The sequence below is a fragment of the Herpailurus yagouaroundi genome, unplaced genomic scaffold (assembly GCF_014898765.1).
Source record: "Herpailurus yagouaroundi ecotype Mexico unplaced genomic scaffold, PumYag 28, whole genome shotgun sequence".
Lineage (NCBI taxonomy): Eukaryota > Metazoa > Chordata > Mammalia > Carnivora > Felidae > Herpailurus > Herpailurus yagouaroundi.
The window spans coordinates 137,185,349-137,202,171 of NW_024412376.1; the positions used below are offsets into that span (position 1 = coordinate 137,185,349).

The 16,823-nt window shown below is 45.4% G+C and overlaps 1 protein-coding gene across 2 annotated transcripts in view; it reads left to right on the forward strand.

Annotated features, from left to right (window-relative positions):
- The first annotated feature begins 11,646 nt into the window (after window positions 1-11,646).
- RELL1 (RELT like 1) overlaps window positions 11,647-16,823 on the forward strand; it is a 69,369-nt gene continuing 64,192 nt past the window's right edge. For both annotated transcript variants that reach the window (XM_040486005.1, XM_040486013.1), the window contains exon 1: window positions 11,647-11,834. In XM_040486005.1, coding sequence (XP_040341939.1) covers window positions 11,747-11,834 — 88 coding nt within the window. In that variant the 5' untranslated portion in view covers window positions 11,647-11,746. The remainder of the gene's footprint in view (window positions 11,835-16,823) is intronic.

Genomic DNA, 16,823 nt, shown 5'->3' on the forward strand with positions numbered 1-16,823 from the left:
TGACTTCAGCTCAGGTGGTGATCTCACGGTTCGTGGGTTCGAGCCCCACATTGGGCTCTGCACTGACAGTGCAAAGCCAGCTTGGGATTCTCTCTCTCTCTCTCTCTCTCTCTCCACCTCTCTCTGCCCTCCCCCACTGTCTCTCTCCCTCTCTCTCTCTCTAAATAAATAAATAAACTTTTTAAAAAATGTAGATATGCAGAGAATGGTTAGTGAATAAGACTGTTTCTCATCACATTGTTACAGAAATCAGTGTAGATGCCCTTATTAAGAGAATAGTTAATGATTTATGGTCACTAAAATCATGTTTTTGGAGACCATTTAATGACATGAGAAAATGCTAATGATATTTGTTGAAAAAAAAAACAACCAACAATGCAATATGACATCAAAACACTCCACGTGGTAATTTCTCAGTGATTAACTTATGATAAAATTTATTTTTGTGTAGTTTTTTCAATGAGCATAAACTAATTGCTAGAGAAAACAAATATTTTTTAAATGTTTATTTATTTATTTATTTATTTATTTAGAGAAAAAAGAGACTTGAGTGGAGGAGGGGCTCAGAGAGAGAGAGAGAGAGAGAGAGAGAGAGAGAGGAGAGAGAGAGAATCCCAAGCAGGCTCTATACTGTCAGCACAGAGTTCAAGGTGGGGCTTGATCTCAGCAACCATGAACTCATGACCTGAGTGGAAATTAAGACTCAGATGCTTAACTGACGGAGCCACCCAGGTGCCTCAAGAAAAAAATTTTTGAAAAATACAAATACTTGAAATTTGGACAAATAGATGAATAAAATGCAAAGCACAAAGCACATCCCCTGTGGACTCCCTCCAAGAGGGAATTGAAAAGTTGGTGGCCTTAAGAGCATGTTGATAGCAATCTCCAGGTCTAGGAACTGTCTTCAGTCTGCCTTCATTCTTGTTATGCTTCGGGGATCTAATGCCTGAAGTTTGCAGGCTGGCAGCATTGAGGGAGGTGAGGCGGAAGTGAAGGGCAATGCACCAGACCATCTGCTGATGGCAAGAAGGAAGCCGTTTCAAACCCAGAGAGATCGAAACGTCACTGCATGAAAAGGAAGCTAACTCAAAATCTTACCTTTCTTCAGGTAAAAACCATGAAGTCATTTATAAAATCATTTTCTTCACCCAATCTCGATGATTTTAAAATAGACTCTCTTAACTTTTTACAAGTAATTTTATATAAGCAGCTTTCTCAAGACGTTCTCAACACTCAGGCAGATCCTTCCCTATCATTTAGTGGAAGGAATTTAGCAATTTCGTAAATGAATGCCAATCTCGCATACTTTACATTTGAGATGTATTTGTACTATACGTTTCCATATATAATGATTGATATGAAGACAAATGGAATATGTACACGCATAAGTATATTAACACTAGCTATTACAATGAACCAATTTTGCCCAGTCTTTCCTTTTCAATGGCTGTCTCACATACATGGATAATTTGAAGTTATCTGGTGAATGTGAAAAAGTAGCCAACTGAGAACATTATTAAGGGACTGATTTAAAAGCTGAGTTCCTAGTCAAAATAAGAATACTGATCAGCATGACCGAGTGTGAATCCATGAACCACATTTCCTCTGGCTGAGACCAGTACTGTGGGTTTTTGAGCTGGCGAGTGGGAAAAGGCATGATGTTAGGCTGGGGGACATTTCTTGAGGGTATGATGAGAAGAGAGTGAATTAAAGAAGGTGTGGAGGGGTCGCCTGGGTGGTTCAGTCGGTTAAGCGTTTGACTTCAGCTCAGGTCGTGATCTCACGGTTCGAGCCCTGCGTCGGGCTCTGTGCTGACGGCTCAGGGCCTGGCTCAGGGCCTGGAGCCTGCTTCCGATTCTGTCTCCCTCTCTCTCTCTCTGCCCTCTCCCACTCATGCTGTCTCTGTCTCTCAAAAATAAACATTAAAAAAAAAAAAAAAAGATGTTACTGAAAAAAAAAGTTGTTGGGGCGCCTGGGTGGCTCAGTCCGTTAAGCGTCCGACTTCAGCTCAGGTCGTGATCTCACGGTTCGGTTCGTGGGTTTGAGCCCTGCGTCGGGCTCTGTGCTGGAGGCTAACAGCCTGGAGCCTGTTTCAGATTCTGTGTCTCCCTCTCTCTCTCTGCCCCTCCCCTGCTCACACTCTGTCAATCTCTCTCTCAAAAAATAGATAAACATTTTAAAACAACAACAAAAACAAGGTGTGGAGGAGCTAAAGGCAAATCCCATCCAACATTTTGCAATGTTGCCCCGAATCATGATGGATGCAATTCCCTACCACAATCCTAAAAGTCACCTTGTCGTGGAGTGGCTGCTTGAGGTGTGCTGTGGACCAAAGAACCCTTACTATCAGTTGAGAGCTTGCCAAGTCACCTTGGTTCATATGACGATCAAATAATTTCAAGTTTTAATTTTAATCCCCGTGAGGAGATATGTGCTGCACTTCACCGTATTTTGCATCTAAAACATTTCAGCATTTCTCACGTAATTTTGCTGCCAAGTGCTTAAGAGAGGTCGAGGAATTGATTTCTCCAAGTGGCATTTCAATATACTGTTTGCTGCTTCATGCCCATGACCTGAATGCATAGACACTCCTTGATTCCAAGAGAGGTAATTAAAACAAAACAAAACAAAAAACAAAGAAACAAACCCCCAAAACAAAAAAAAAAATTAAAAACAACAAACGAAAACCCCAAAAGCTGCATTAAGTTTACAAATCAAAGCATCAAAGTTCTTCATCAAGGGGTGCCTGGGTGGCCCAGTCGGTTAAGCTTCTGACTCTTGATTTCGGCTCAGGTCATGATGTCATGGTTTGGTGAGTTCGAGCCCTACATTGGGCTGTGCACCTCGGGAAGCTTACGGGATTCTCTCTCTTTCTCTCTCTCTCTCTCTCTCTCTCTCTGCCCCTCCCCCACTCATGCTTTCTCTGTCTCTCTCAAAATAAATAAATAAACCTTAACAAATAAATAAATAAAAAGTTCTTCATTGAGTCTCACAGTGGGGAGTGAGATGGGAGTGCGCTGCTGGGTGGGGGAGGGATGTTCACCGCACTGAATCTCACCTTCGGCCAAGCATGTTTCTGGTGATACAGTTCTGCATGAGTGCTGAGCCCCGGGGCAGCACCTTAAAGCTCTATTTAGTGCATACCATGCATGAGCTGTCATTCATTTGTACTGTTGTGACTTCACGGGGTTTGCAGACACAGGGGGCACAGAGGCACTAGGGGAGGCACAGGTCCCCAGGGCCTCCTACAAGCTCAGAAAGATGGAGAAATCTTGGAAAGCACGACTCTTGGGAGTAAAAGCAGAGGGTAGGAGTCCAAGAGGCTTTTCAGTTACCACCTGAGAAAGGAACTAGGGGCTCAAGCCAGGTCTCTACGGTATGCGTGGCTATGTATGGTCTTGGCAACCGAATGGCCCATATGGGATTCTCAGAGCTCCAAAGACATTGGCAGCATCTGGATTATGTGGCAAGAGGGCCCTTGTCGTCTCATATCTTCTGTCCCGCCGCCCTGATTCATGCACTTCATGCTCCACCAGACCCCTCAAGTTCTCCCCGTGCCAGCCCACACGTGAGCTTGTCTCCTGGACCCCTTAGCCTTCCAAACTGCTAAATGAGTTGAAAAACCTCTAGGATGCCAGGCTTTTTCCCGGAAAAACCCTAAACCTGGCTACATCTCCTAGGCTGCCTTCTTTATTCCCACCCCCCGCTGCCAGGCACCGTAACAGAGCATCATTCAACTGAGCAGATTGGCCCATGAAAAATTCATGGGCTTCAGCTCCAGCTGTTCCCTCAGTGACACACAGCACTGCCTACACCAGTCCCCTCTCCTGTTCCCTTCAGCGACCGTGCAAACCTTCATCACTCTCAGAATCTCTAAGCATTGGCAAAAAGTGCCCTTCCCTCCAGTGAGTTTATTCTGATACCGTGCAATCTGGAGAGCTCTGTCCTCAGGATAGGAGGAAACGGGACTTGCAGAGTCCCAGGGGGAAGCGTACCTGGCAGCACACAATAAGGCAACACACCCCAGTGCTTAAAACCTGTCCCCCTCCCCTGCTACCAACCCCTGACTTTGGGTCTCCACAGTGTCAGCAGTCAGCACATTCGGGGCTAACTCTACCCCTCTCCAGGGAAAGAAAAGCAAGGTTGGATCTTGGTTGGCATGACTCAGGCTTCTGTGGGCGGGAGAGAAAAATCTCAAGCAATGCCCAGATCATGATTGACATAGGACACAGTCACGCTTGAGTGTGCATGTGTGTGTGAGCACTGGTGAGAGTGTACATGTGTGCTCTTCCATGCGAGTACACAGCCTCGTGGGCAGTGCGAGCTCATAAGCAGGGGAGGCTCTCCTCTGCTTTTCCAAGACTTGACCAGAAAGCCAGAATCTCTTGCCTTCGTGTCCTGGGATAAGTTAGTAAATGATGCCCTTGTGCAGTACACAACACAGATGCCTGTACTGATGGCTCTGACCATGGTCTCCTCCACACCCTTGTATCGTTTCCTTCCCTTCCATTGTCAGAGGATGGCTTTGCGTCTGTTAATGTGAACCTCCTCAATTTTCTATTTCCTACCTGAAAGTATATTCACATCTGCACTTTTCTTTTGCCATTTCCCTTCAATTACAGAGCAAAAGGTACCTGCCTTTTGTTCACGGCCAACATATCCTACGCTATTGATCTCATCAGGAGCCTTCCCTAAACCTTGCTGCATTAGCTGTCCCCCTCATCACATCTTCCTTTCTGTTTTCCAGTTGTCCCATAAAATCAACTCCATTTCATAAAAGCATCCTCCTGGCGCCCAAGGCCCCTCTACCACTCCTTTTCTTTTCTCTCCCAGCCAAGCTCTGGAAAGAGAACTCTCTGGGACTACTTTTACTTCTTTGTCCCCTGCGCTCTGGCTTCCCCCTCATTGTTCTTTCACAGGGCCTCTGGAGCCTCCAAGGCGCCTGATTTGCCGGATAACTTTTCAGCCCTTATTTTGCTGGACTGTTTCGTCCATTTGACACTGATGATCACTTCTATCTTCAGGAAAACCTTGCCTCGGTTGGCTTCTGGGGGTTAGGGTGAGGACCATGCCCAACATCTCTATCTAGAGGACCAGCTGCGCTCAGCTGGGCCATCCTGTGTTCTCCTGAGACACGGGAAATCGATCCACAGCCAAACCGTGGAGGTCATGCTGCACGGGGCCTGGGTGTGAGGAAGCTCTGGGATGCCCCAGCCAAGATAAATAAGTAGTAAATAAGCAGCATATGGCAGAGAGAGTCGGAGAGAAAGAGAGATAGACAAAGACAGGGATAGAGACAAAGAGAAAACAGAGACAGAAGGGAGGAGACAGAGAGAGAGAGATGGGCCGAGAAACAGAGAGAGAGAGAGAGAGAGAGAGAGAGAGACAGAGGAAGAAGGAGAGATATAGAAGGGAGACACGGACAGAAAGAGAGGAAGCATATACTTGCTAAGAGGTAGAAGTGAGAATGATGTGGCAGCCCAGAGAGCTGGAGAAGGCCCCTCACCTCTTACATTTACTCTTTTTTGCTCCTGGTTCTAATTTGCTTGAAGACTTGAGGCCTGGCCCTTTTTATATCCATGAGAGAGTTTACCCTTATAATACATTTAGTATTTATTGAGCTAGTGTTTAAACTTCTGTTGATTGCAGTCAAAAGGAAGCTTGACTAAAACAGATACCTTGTACCCTATAGAGCATGTCCTTTGAAATGTGCATTGTGGGTTTTACTGGGCCCAGGCCGTGCGGTTCCCCCCTATAATTTTCTCTTGTTCTTTACTGAGAACAGCCATGCCAACGTCTATCCACCTGGCTTTGAGGCTTTACCACCACATGGCCTGAGTCACTTACACACAATTTTCAGAAGAATGTGTGCCCGTGAAACAAAACACAACATCATGTCCAGGAAAGGAGGCAGGGACTATGGACACCATTGCTAACTTATCCATCAGATTTCACTGACATCTACCGAGCACGTTGGCAAAATTAGGACTTGGTATGTGCAGCTCCTGACTTAGGATGAAAAAGATCAAACTGAACAATGGAAATTCTTCTCACCATCCCTAAAAAGACCAAAAAAAAAAAAAAAAAAAAAACCAAAACACAACTATTTTAGTGATAGAATAATTTATTATAATTTATGACAATTTCAGGGTATTTGAAGTTCTTGATTCTCCTTTTATGGACTATTATGCTCAGCTATGACCCACAGTTTTGTCAACCCGTTTTCTCCTTCTTTCCCTCCTGCATCCTCATCACTGTGCAGCCAACACCATGCAAAGTCTCTCACAGAGCACTTGCTCATACACTTCCATCACCTATGCGATAATCCCCAGGACTCAGCCCGAATTGTTCCTTCTCTGCGAAGCCTTGCTCAGAGCTTCTGGCTGCAATCCTTTTGGTCTTCTTGGAATTTTTCTCTAGCCTAGTGGTTCTCAACCAGGGGTGATTTTGTCCCCCAGGAAACATTTGGCACTATCTGGAGATATTCTGGGTCTTCACAACTCAGGGTTTTGGAGGGAAGAGTTCTTCTGGCATTTAGTTTGAATTTTTTTTTTTTCCAACATTTATTTATTTTTTGGGACAGAGAGAGACAGAGCATGAACGGGGGAGGGGCAGAGAGAGAGGGAGACACAGAATCGGAAACAGGCTCCAGGCTCTGAGCCATCAGCCCAGAGCCCGACGTGGGGCTCGAACTCACGGACCGCGAGATCGTGACCTGGCTGAAGTCGGACGCTCAATCGACTGCGCCACCCAGGCGCCCCTGGCATTTAGTTTGTAGAGGCAGAGGATGCCGCTAAATATCCTACAATATTCAAAACAGCCACCCAACGAAGAATTATCTGGCCCATAATGTTTTCATAATTTTGAGAAACGCTTCAGTCTAGCCTGACTTTGGCACCCTGCAATCTATCAGTTGATTACTTATTATGGCATAGAGTCTTCGGGCTGGATGGCAACCTTCAGGAACCAGCCTATCACCCCCCTGAATTTTATGGGTAAGAAGACTAACCAAAGAGAAGCTGCTGAAAGTCAGAGTGAGTTACTGGCAGGACTCTACACTCCCCCCCAAACCTTTGACCATTTCTACTCTGCCATGCTGTCGTTTCCGTTTTTCCAGGTATAGTGAAGTTTCTTTTTTCTTTAAAAAAAAATTTTTTTTTTTAACATTTATTCATTTTCAAGAGACAGAGAGAGACAGAGCATGAGTGGGGAAGGGGCAGAGAGAGGGAGACACAGAATCCGAAGCAGTCTCCGGGCTCTGAGCTGCCAACACAGAGCCGGACGCAAGGGCTCGAACTCACAGAGCTGCTAGACCTTGACCTGAGCCAAAGTCGGATGCTCAACCGACTGAACCACCCAGGCGCCCCGAAGAGTTTCTTTAAGTAAGGTTAGGATGTTTTATTAAATGTGCAGTGACTCTCCTTTCCAACTGCCTACCCTCAGCCCAGTACTAGGAACATGGTATATACTTGCTATCAGACCAAAATAACTGTAGGTTTTATAAAATATCATTTTATTCCCCTGCTATGTATATGTGTGTGTGTGTGTGTATACACACACACACACACACACACACACACACACACACATATATATGTATATATATGCAAAATTGTAAGCTTTTCTCCTAGATATAATGTCTCAAAAGGAAAGATGACTACATCTAAATCACAGGGAGAATAAATTCTATAGAGATCTTCTGCGGAAGTGTTTTCAACATTAATTAAAGTAAATACCAGCCAACTGAGTCTTACGCATTTAAATGATGGTGATGAAAATGACCACTTTAGGAAAACAGGAAAGGTTTCTACTAAGGGGAATGATTAACTGAATTCTTGCAGAGACACTGGAAACAAAACAAAACAAAACAAAACAAAACAAAACCCAACAAAAAACAGGACAGCACATTGCATAAGTTTGTGAATTTGATTCCTCCAAACTCTTGTTTATAACCTATCCCTATAAACAAATATTCTCCTTGAAGAAAAGAGCACGTAATTGTTGACGTGGAGCTCAAGAAGGCTAGGGTAAGCATGCAAAGACAGAATAAGACTTCACATTGGAAAAGGGGAGCTGCTTGGCTAGTATTCTGCATTTCAGAGGCAGAGCAGTATAGGCAGAAGTTCAAGTGCAGGCCTGCAGTGAGCTGATCCTGATTTGAGTCCCAGTGACACCATGGAGAGGCTGTGTGACTTGGGTAGATTCCTTAATCCTCAAAGGCTAGTCTTCTCAGCTTTGAAGGGAAAGTCAGTAACAATACTTCTTAAAATAAAAATTTGTGAGGATTTGGTGAAGGAAACCCTCACCATGGGATGGGGTTAAATCTAAGGGATGAAGTAATGAATGCTATTGTTATAACCATTTTTACCTACTATCTTTTAATTTTATTTCTGAAAAAAAAAAAAGGGAAGATCACTAGTCATGAGACTATTTTTATTTTTATTTCTCCAGGAGAAACGTAACGTCCCCTTCCTAATATGAAAGAGAACTTCCATCATATTGGAGTCTTCATGTTTAAAATAAAACAGGTGATGGCTTTTAGATGTGTGTTTGTGGTGCTTTAAAAAAAATTTTTTTTTTTCAACGTTTATTTATTTTTGGGACAGAGAGAGACAGAGCATGAACGGGGGAGGGGCAGAGAGAGAGGGAGACACAGAATCGGAAACAGGCCCCAGGCTCCGAGCCACCAGCCCAGAGCCCGACGCGGGGCTCGAACTCACGGACCGCGAGATCGTGACCTGGCTGAAGTCGGACGCTTAACCGACTGCGCCACCCAGGCGCCCCTTGTGGTGCTTTTTAAATCGTGCAAGCAAATCTGTAGTGTACCCGGAGAATAATTTAAACTTGATTTTCTCTCCCTCCTTCCTCCCTCCCTTCCTTCATCCCTTTCTCCTTCCCTTCTTCCCTTCAATGAGATGTGCAAATGCACATATATGGGGTTATGTGACAGTAAGGTCTCTATTGAGACTGTCGAGCAGCTAAGTGTTACCAAAAAAGTCCGAGAAGGGAAATTTCAGAGCCTTGGTTTCCAACCCTGGCTCATACGAGGTATGAGGTATCTCGCAAGCCACTTAACTATCTCTCATCTCTAAAGTAAGGGGCTTAGTAGATGGTTACTAAGGTTTTTCCAGCTTTAATTACAGCGTTGTATTTTTACTTCTGGAGAGCCATGAGCAGACATCCAACTCAAATATGTTGTTTAAAACAGTCCTGTCTTGGGGACCCTGGTTGGTTCAGTTGGTGGTGCGTATAACTCTTGATTTTGGGGTTGTGGGTTTGAGCCCCAGGTAGGGTATGGAGATTACTTTAAAAAATGGTCCTGTCTTTTTAATAGTAAATTCAATATATGGAAAAAGAGTGAAACATTATTCATTTTTCAAGTGATATTTTTTTATTTATAATTTTTCTTTAATTTACTTTTGAGACACAGAGAGAGAGAGAGGAAGCAGGGGAGGGGCAGAGAGAGAGGGGGACAGAGGATCTGAAGTGGGCTCTGGGATGACAGCAGCAAGCCCGATGCAGGGCTTGAACCCATGAACTGTGAGATCATGACCTGAGCCGAAGTCAGACGCCTAACCCTGAGCCACCCAGGTATCCTTCAAATGATATTTTGCATTTTGCATAGATATCTTGGTCCAAGCATTTTGCCGCATTCTAAGTGCCAAAACCAGAGCTGGCTTTATGGACGTACAACCTTTACACAGGTCTGCGTGCTTAGAAGGGCTCCATAATTGATTTAATGCTCTGCTATTGCCATTGTAAAAGTCTTTTTTTTTTTTTAATGTTTATTTATTTATTTTGAGAGAGAGAGTGAGTGGAGAAGGGGCAGTGAAAGAGGGAGATAGGGAATCCCAGGCAGGCTCCTCGCTGTCCATGCAGAGCCCGGTGCAGGGCTGGATCTCACAAACCATGAGATCATGACCTGAGCCAAAATCAAGAGCTGGAGGCTGAACCTACTGAGCCACTCAGGTACCCGGCCACCTTGAAATTCTTAATAATTTTTGAACAAAAGGACCTGGATTTTCATTTTACACTAGGCTCTGCAAATTATATAGCTACAACTGATAGTTTGCAGTTTAATTTCCAGGCTTAGGACTCTTTTTTTTGTTGTTGTTAGAAACCTACACGGAACTTTTTTTCCTCTGCAGCCATTCTCAGTTTTTAGGGTAGTATAAAACTGCTTCACCCGCCCGACTGCAGGATGTGTCTGCAACTGTGCACGGGACACATAGCGCCTGCCCGTGGCTTCAGAGGACAGCGACTCCCATCCTCCAGTCCCAGCTATCTGTAGTGGTCTGAGCTTCTGTTGCTGGGGATTCCTGCCCAAATAGACTTACAGATAAGAGTCTATAGTAGACTGTTCCGAGGACTTAACAAGAAGATAAAAAGTCCTTTTTTGAAAATTGGAGGATGCTAGTCAAGCCAAGGAAGAGCCTCATTCTGTGAAAAGCCCCAGCCCTCACCTGCCTCATGATGCCTATGATCTTGAGCATTGCTGAAGGGCTGACTGTGTTGCTTCAGGAGTGTTTAAAGCGCAGTAAAGAGGGAACTACTCAGAAAGGCTCTAGGCTAATCAATGAAATGCATGTGATGATTCAATTTCAAAACCACTTTTGACCTTTTACTTAATGTGTACTGTCATTGAGCTGGGCACTGAGGGCATAGCAGTGAGCAAACACAATGAAGACAAGTTAATTCCAGTTTATCACAGTGGCCGGTGGGTTTACTCAAGGGCCTGTGAAATGGGAATACCACTCACCTCACAGAGCTTAAGTGAGCATACAAGATCATAAGTGACTAGGCACTTAAAGAGCTATTTCGTTAAACTATTTGCAAAGTGCAATGTGGGCACACGATTAAAAAAGGGCTGACCGTGTTGCTTCAGGAGTCTCTACAAGTGCAGTAAGCAGGGAAGTACTCAGAAGGGCTCTAGGCTAATCAATGCAATGCATGTGATGATTCAACTTCTGCAATTCCTGCAGGTAAGTAGAGGTATGTAGAAACAGTTTAAATGGAAGCAGAGATAGGAAGAAATTTAAATGGATGGCCTTTCTCTTCAATTTTCAAACAGTGGAACTTCACGTGCAGCGCCCCTCTCCGGACCAGTCACGGAGGGGAAAGCCAGTTGGATAGAAATGCCAACAAAGAACTAAGATCGTGCCCACTTCGATGATGGCCAAGTCAGCCCGTCTAGAGCTTCCTGTCCAGCTCTCCCTCTTCCTCTTCTTATGCCCGCCTGCTCTCTGCGCGGGGGAGGATGAACCGCGGAGACCCTGCCCCCGCGCCCGGCTCCCGCTCAATCCCCACGTCTGCGCTGAAGCCAGACTGGGAAACCAAGCGGGCGCCGCGAGAAGAGGTGGGACCGGCCAGAGGTGGGCGTGGCCGGGGGGGGGGAACCGGCGGATGAGGCGTGGTCGAGCAGTGGTGGGCGGGGCAGGAGGGGCGGGGTCACAGCCTTATCCCGGCGGCCCAGGCCGCGGTTGAAATTAGAGAGGAAGCAGGCGCCGCGGGCGGAGGCGGGGCCAGGCTGCCGTGGTGGGGACCAGGGAGGAGCCCCGCGTTTGGCGGGGTGAGGCCTGGCCGAGCCGGGTGGGTGGGGCCGGAGAGGAGGGTGCTTGACGGGGCGGGGCTTACAGCGCGCGGGGGCAGAGTCCTGCTCCCCCGTCAGCCGCCGGCTGTCTAGCAGCACTGCCTGCAGGAGCCCCGGACGCGGCGCCCCGGGGAAGGAAGGCGGAGGAACGCGGCGATGGCCCCACGGGAACTCTTGGGGTCCGCGGTCCTGGCCGCCGCTGTCTTCGTGGGAGGCGCCATGAGTTCGCCGCTAGTGGCCCCGGGTGAGTGCCCCGCCGGGGCCTGGGCTCTCGGGAGGAGGCGAGGGGTCCGGACGGCAGCCCGGCAGCACCCCGAGCTGCCCTCGCCCTGGCACCGCCGCGGGATCCCGACACTGAACATCTGGCTGTTGGAGGGTGGCCCGCGCCGGGTGCGGCGCGGGGCGACGGCTCCCGTCCCTCCCTTCCCGCCTGCCCGGGACTCGCCTTCCCTCCGCTCGCCGCCTCCTCTGAGGACCTGTTACCCCTGGCGCGCCCCTCTGAGCTGTCCTGGGTGTAGGGAGCTGGCCTAGCTTCTTCGGGTGCGCTTCTGGCCGGGCTGAGCACCTTCGAGCCCCGCGGACCCCTTTCCTTACGCGCTCGTCCTCAAAGGCCCCGCGAGCGGAAGATCGTGACACAAGGGGCCGGGTGCGCGGTCGTTGCCTCCCCCCGCCCACCTTTGTTTTATATTTTAAGACCTTGGGGAGTTCCACTTCTTTCCTTTCCAAGTTTTCATTAATTGTAGTGGTTGGTGGGTTCTTGTAACAGGTTGGGGATTTCAGATGTCTTACCCACATATCCTGGACAAATCAGTCTTGGCAAAAGGGAAGGCTCATTTGTAAACTTACATTTTTTTTTCTTTTTTGAGTCAATTCCTGTCACCACAAAAGGAACCTTCTGTGGTCAGAGCAGGAAGCCACCAGCAGAGACGGTAAAGTGTGTCCCCAATGACGAATTTGGAGCAGGAGTTTTTAATTGAAATCTAAAAGGAGGTGTAACTTTTATGGAAGTCAGGTCTCACGCTCTTTTGTTTTTATGGCTATAGACCCCAGGGATCCCTTGCCACCGGTTTCCCTCTTACTTGTCACTTTAGAGCAGTAGTTAAAAAAACACTAATAAATATATCTCTTCGTGGCCGTCTGGGGTTACCACAGCCTGGAATCTTACGTCAGCAAGCTCTTCCAAGCTTGAGCAGCTTCTTTTCACATCCAAATAATAAGCATCTGGAAGCCTTCCAACCGTAACTCTCCTCCATGAAAACACGTACACTGCTCTTTACTCCTGAGAAGATTCCAAACGCTTACAGCTTGTAAACTGGCTTATCACTTTGGTCTTCACTTTTTTGTAGAACACAGATCATGTTAAGAAGGGAACAGGATGGCAAATATGTCTCCTGAGCCTTTATTAGCAGACCTGTATTTCCTTCAGTCATCCACCCCCCCCCCCCCGGGGAAATGACAGCTAGTGACATGTATTATTGGATGAGAGATTTTCGTTTTCACCCTGGGTTTCATTGCTGAGAATGAATAGGTGCATAATCAGTTTCAAATTGGACTCGGGGTCATAGACAGAAACTTAGAGAGCTAGAGTCAGTTGGCTCAGAATTTGAATAGCTTAACCTGAGAGTAAAATTGTTAAAACTTCAGCATGGATGCATGTAATCAGCCATCAGCTGGGGAAGTCTATTCCTGGAGTAAGTTTGGGTTTCGATGGATCTCTGAGCAACGCTCAGCTCTCAGGTCTGGAAGGTGATGAAAAAAGTTCTCATGTAATTGTGTAGCAACATTTTAATGGAAGTTTAATATTTAAGAAGAATGAAATATCTAGAGGTGCCTGGGTGGCTCAGTCCGTTAAGCATCTGTCTTCGGTTCAGGCCATGATCTCAGGGTTTTTGAGTTTGAGCCCCGCATCGGGCTCTCTGCTGACAGCTCAGAGCCTGGAGGCTGCTTCAGATTCTGTGTCTCTGTCTCTCTCTCTCTCTCTGCCTTTCCCCTGCTTGCACTCTCTCTTGAAAAATAAATAAACATTAAAAAATTTAAAAAAAGAGTGAAATATCTAAAAAGGAAAGAGTACAGAGTATCAATGTGCCAGTGTGACTTGAGGCCTATATGAAGAAACGATGTCCTGACCAGCTAACATCTGGTCCTCTTGGGATCTAAGACAGCATTGTTTGTAGGGAATGTTTTAGGAAGGTAAGGAGAAAGAGCTACGAAGTAATGTCGAGTGCTTGCTATATGCCAGGCTTTGACTCGGGTACATCATATGCATTTTGCACACTTATTTCTCATAACTCTATGAAGTTCTTATTTACGGTGAGGTAACTGAGGCCCAGAGCAGTTAAATCATTGTTTCAGTCACGTAACTGATGTATCAGCATTCAGTCAGAGGAGCAGAACCACTAGGAGGTGTGTGTGTGTGTCTATGTATCTTTATATGGATCTTTGACAACACTAGCCTGCCTGATTCCAGAGTCCGTCCTTTCTACTGTACCCCACTTGTCCCTGGAGAGAAAATAGAACAGAAATCAACCTCAGCAGGCTTGTTGAGATTCTAAGATAGGGAGTGTAGGACATCCTACAATTGTAAGCATGTGGTTAGCAGAAGTTGGGAAGCAGAGAAAAGAAGGACAGGTAACTTCACAGTGGGTAGTGACATTGTCTCTTTCTCTTCTTGCCTAGTAGAAGAATCTCATTAAACTTCTGTCTCTTAGAAGCAGCGTTTGAAACTATATACCACAAGCACCAGAAGGGATGATTTTCCACATCTTGGCTTATTTATGTCCTTAAGGTCTCTGGTTTCTCAACCTTTGGGCTTATTAGTTTCTCTACCAGATAATGGGCATGGCCTTCTAGGAAGGAGTGGGTGGAAAAGGTTCCAGGGCTAGTGAAATGAGAAGGGCACTCTCCTTGGGTTTTGTGTGCTTCCATTCAGCCTCCTGACTTCTCATTTGATGCTAAAGATAAGCTTTATTAAATTCTGGGTTCTCATTTGGCCAGGTAGCTAGCGAGCTGTGTATGCACATAATACTTAATCAGTGGACAGACTGTTTTGAAAAAGCAGTCTTGGAGCGTGGGCTTCCATGCCCAAATCTAATTTCAAGAGGAAATGAAAAATTTGAGAAGTGCCTGCCATTCTCCCTCTCCTGCCTTTACCCTGCTAAAAGAAATTAATCAAACAGATGATTTGGGAGTTTCAGTAGTTGAGTTCAAATGAGTGAGGCTAAAGCCCCAGGCAACAGAAACAATTTCATTGTTACTTTTTAAAGAATTTGGCTCTGATGCTGAAGTTTACTTACGTATTAGGACAAAGGAGAAACTATTTAAAACTGACAAAAAATGATTTAAATTGTCATTGGTTAAAACTATTATGTTGGGTGGTTTCTAATGATTTTCGAGAGCACTTCAGTAATTGGTAAAGATTTGGTGGGCTCCTGATAGCAGGCAGAATAATGAGTCTGGTGTGCCAACAATGACTAAAATTGGAATTTGGAGTTAGTTCATTGGAGACGCCTCACTCTTTTTCGGAGGAAGGAATGCGGTGTTTGTTATACCTGTTTTGTGGCAGGTTCTGGTCTGAGTACTCAGATCACTTAATTTTTGCAACACATTGTCAGCTGTGTAATTTTATTTCTGTATTTATAGGTGAGAAAATTGAGTATCTGAGAAGTTAACTTGAAAAAGTCACTCAAATGTGTGAGCTGGGTTTTGACCTTGAGTCAGATCTCTTCAATTCTGAAGCCTATTCTTATTATTAGTAAATCATTTCTTTCTTTTCTTTCTTTCAAGTGAGAAATTTCTTTTTTTTTATTTATTTATTAAAAAAAATTTTTTTTTCAACGTTTATTTATTTTTGGGACAGGGAGAGACAGAGCATGAACGGGGGAGGGTCAGAGAGAGAGGGAGACAGAGAATCGGAAACAGGCTCCAGGCTCTGAGCCATCAGCCCAGAGCCTGACGCGGGGCTCGAACTCACGGACCGCAAGATCGTGACCTGGCTGAAGTCGGACGCTTAACCAACTGCGCCACCCAGGCGCCCCGAGAAATTTCTTTTTTATTCTAAGATATTTGTAAAGAATCACTAAGTGATAAGGTAATGGCAAGATACAGCGGAAAGAGCCCCAGGCTCTGACATAGCCCTGCAATTGAAGTCAGGAAGAGCCTCTGCTCTGTCTAGAACTCCATGTTCTTACCTGTAAAATGGGTGTGTGGCCAGCTCGTACCTTTGTCTGCCTTACCGGCTGCCAGTGAAGATCAAATGAGTTGTTGTCTCTGAAAAGTCTTTGCAAGGGTAAAGTGGCATATCTCTTTTATCCTATGTGTGATTTTTTTCTGTGTTTCTTCCCCAAAGTGTCCATTAGGCTGAACTTATAATTTAGCCAAGTTATTTAATAAATGTAGACCACATGTACTATTAGGTTTTCATTCTGGAGGTAGTGATGGTTTTGCGAAGATAGATTCATTGTACATTTATGAAAGCCCAGAGTGACAATACCTTAGATTCATGAATTTGCTGCCATTGACTGGGAGTTATGTAGACAGGCCTTCTTTTCCCATTTCCGTTTCAGAAAATTCTCCCAAGTATTTAAAGTTTTTTTTTTTTTTTTAATGTTTATTTATTCTTGAGAGAGAGAGAGAGAGACAGAGCATGAATGGGGTAGGGGCAGAGAGAGAGAATCTGAAACAGGCTCTAGGCTCTGAGCTGTCAGTACAGAGCCCGACGCGGGGCTCAAACTCACATGCGGTGAGATCATGACATGAGCTGAAGTCAGATGCTCAATCAACTGAGCCATTCAGGCGTCCCAATTCTCCCAAGTATTTAAAGTTTGGAGGGAAGGGGAAAGAATCACCTTTTGATCTCATCACTCCAAGGTACTTGCCACTGTTAGTGTATTTCCTCCTAGACCTCTCTCTATTTTTCACTTGGGTAGGATCATAATGCAAATATAATTTTGTATCCTGCATTTTTCATTTAATGTTATACATGAAGGTTTCTCATTTCCCTACCTACTCAAAGAATAGCTGCATAGTAGTTTATTATATGGATTCACTGATTTTCCACCTCAGTGTGCCTCCGTTTTAGAAGATTACAGTTATTACTGATTATTGTTAAATGGATTTGAATTTTCATATGAATGGTTTCAGTGAACATGTATGTGTAACGCTATGTCTGGATATCGATGACTTCCACAGAAAATGGATTCTTGGAAAGGCAGTGTTGGTGTCAAAAGTGTTCATG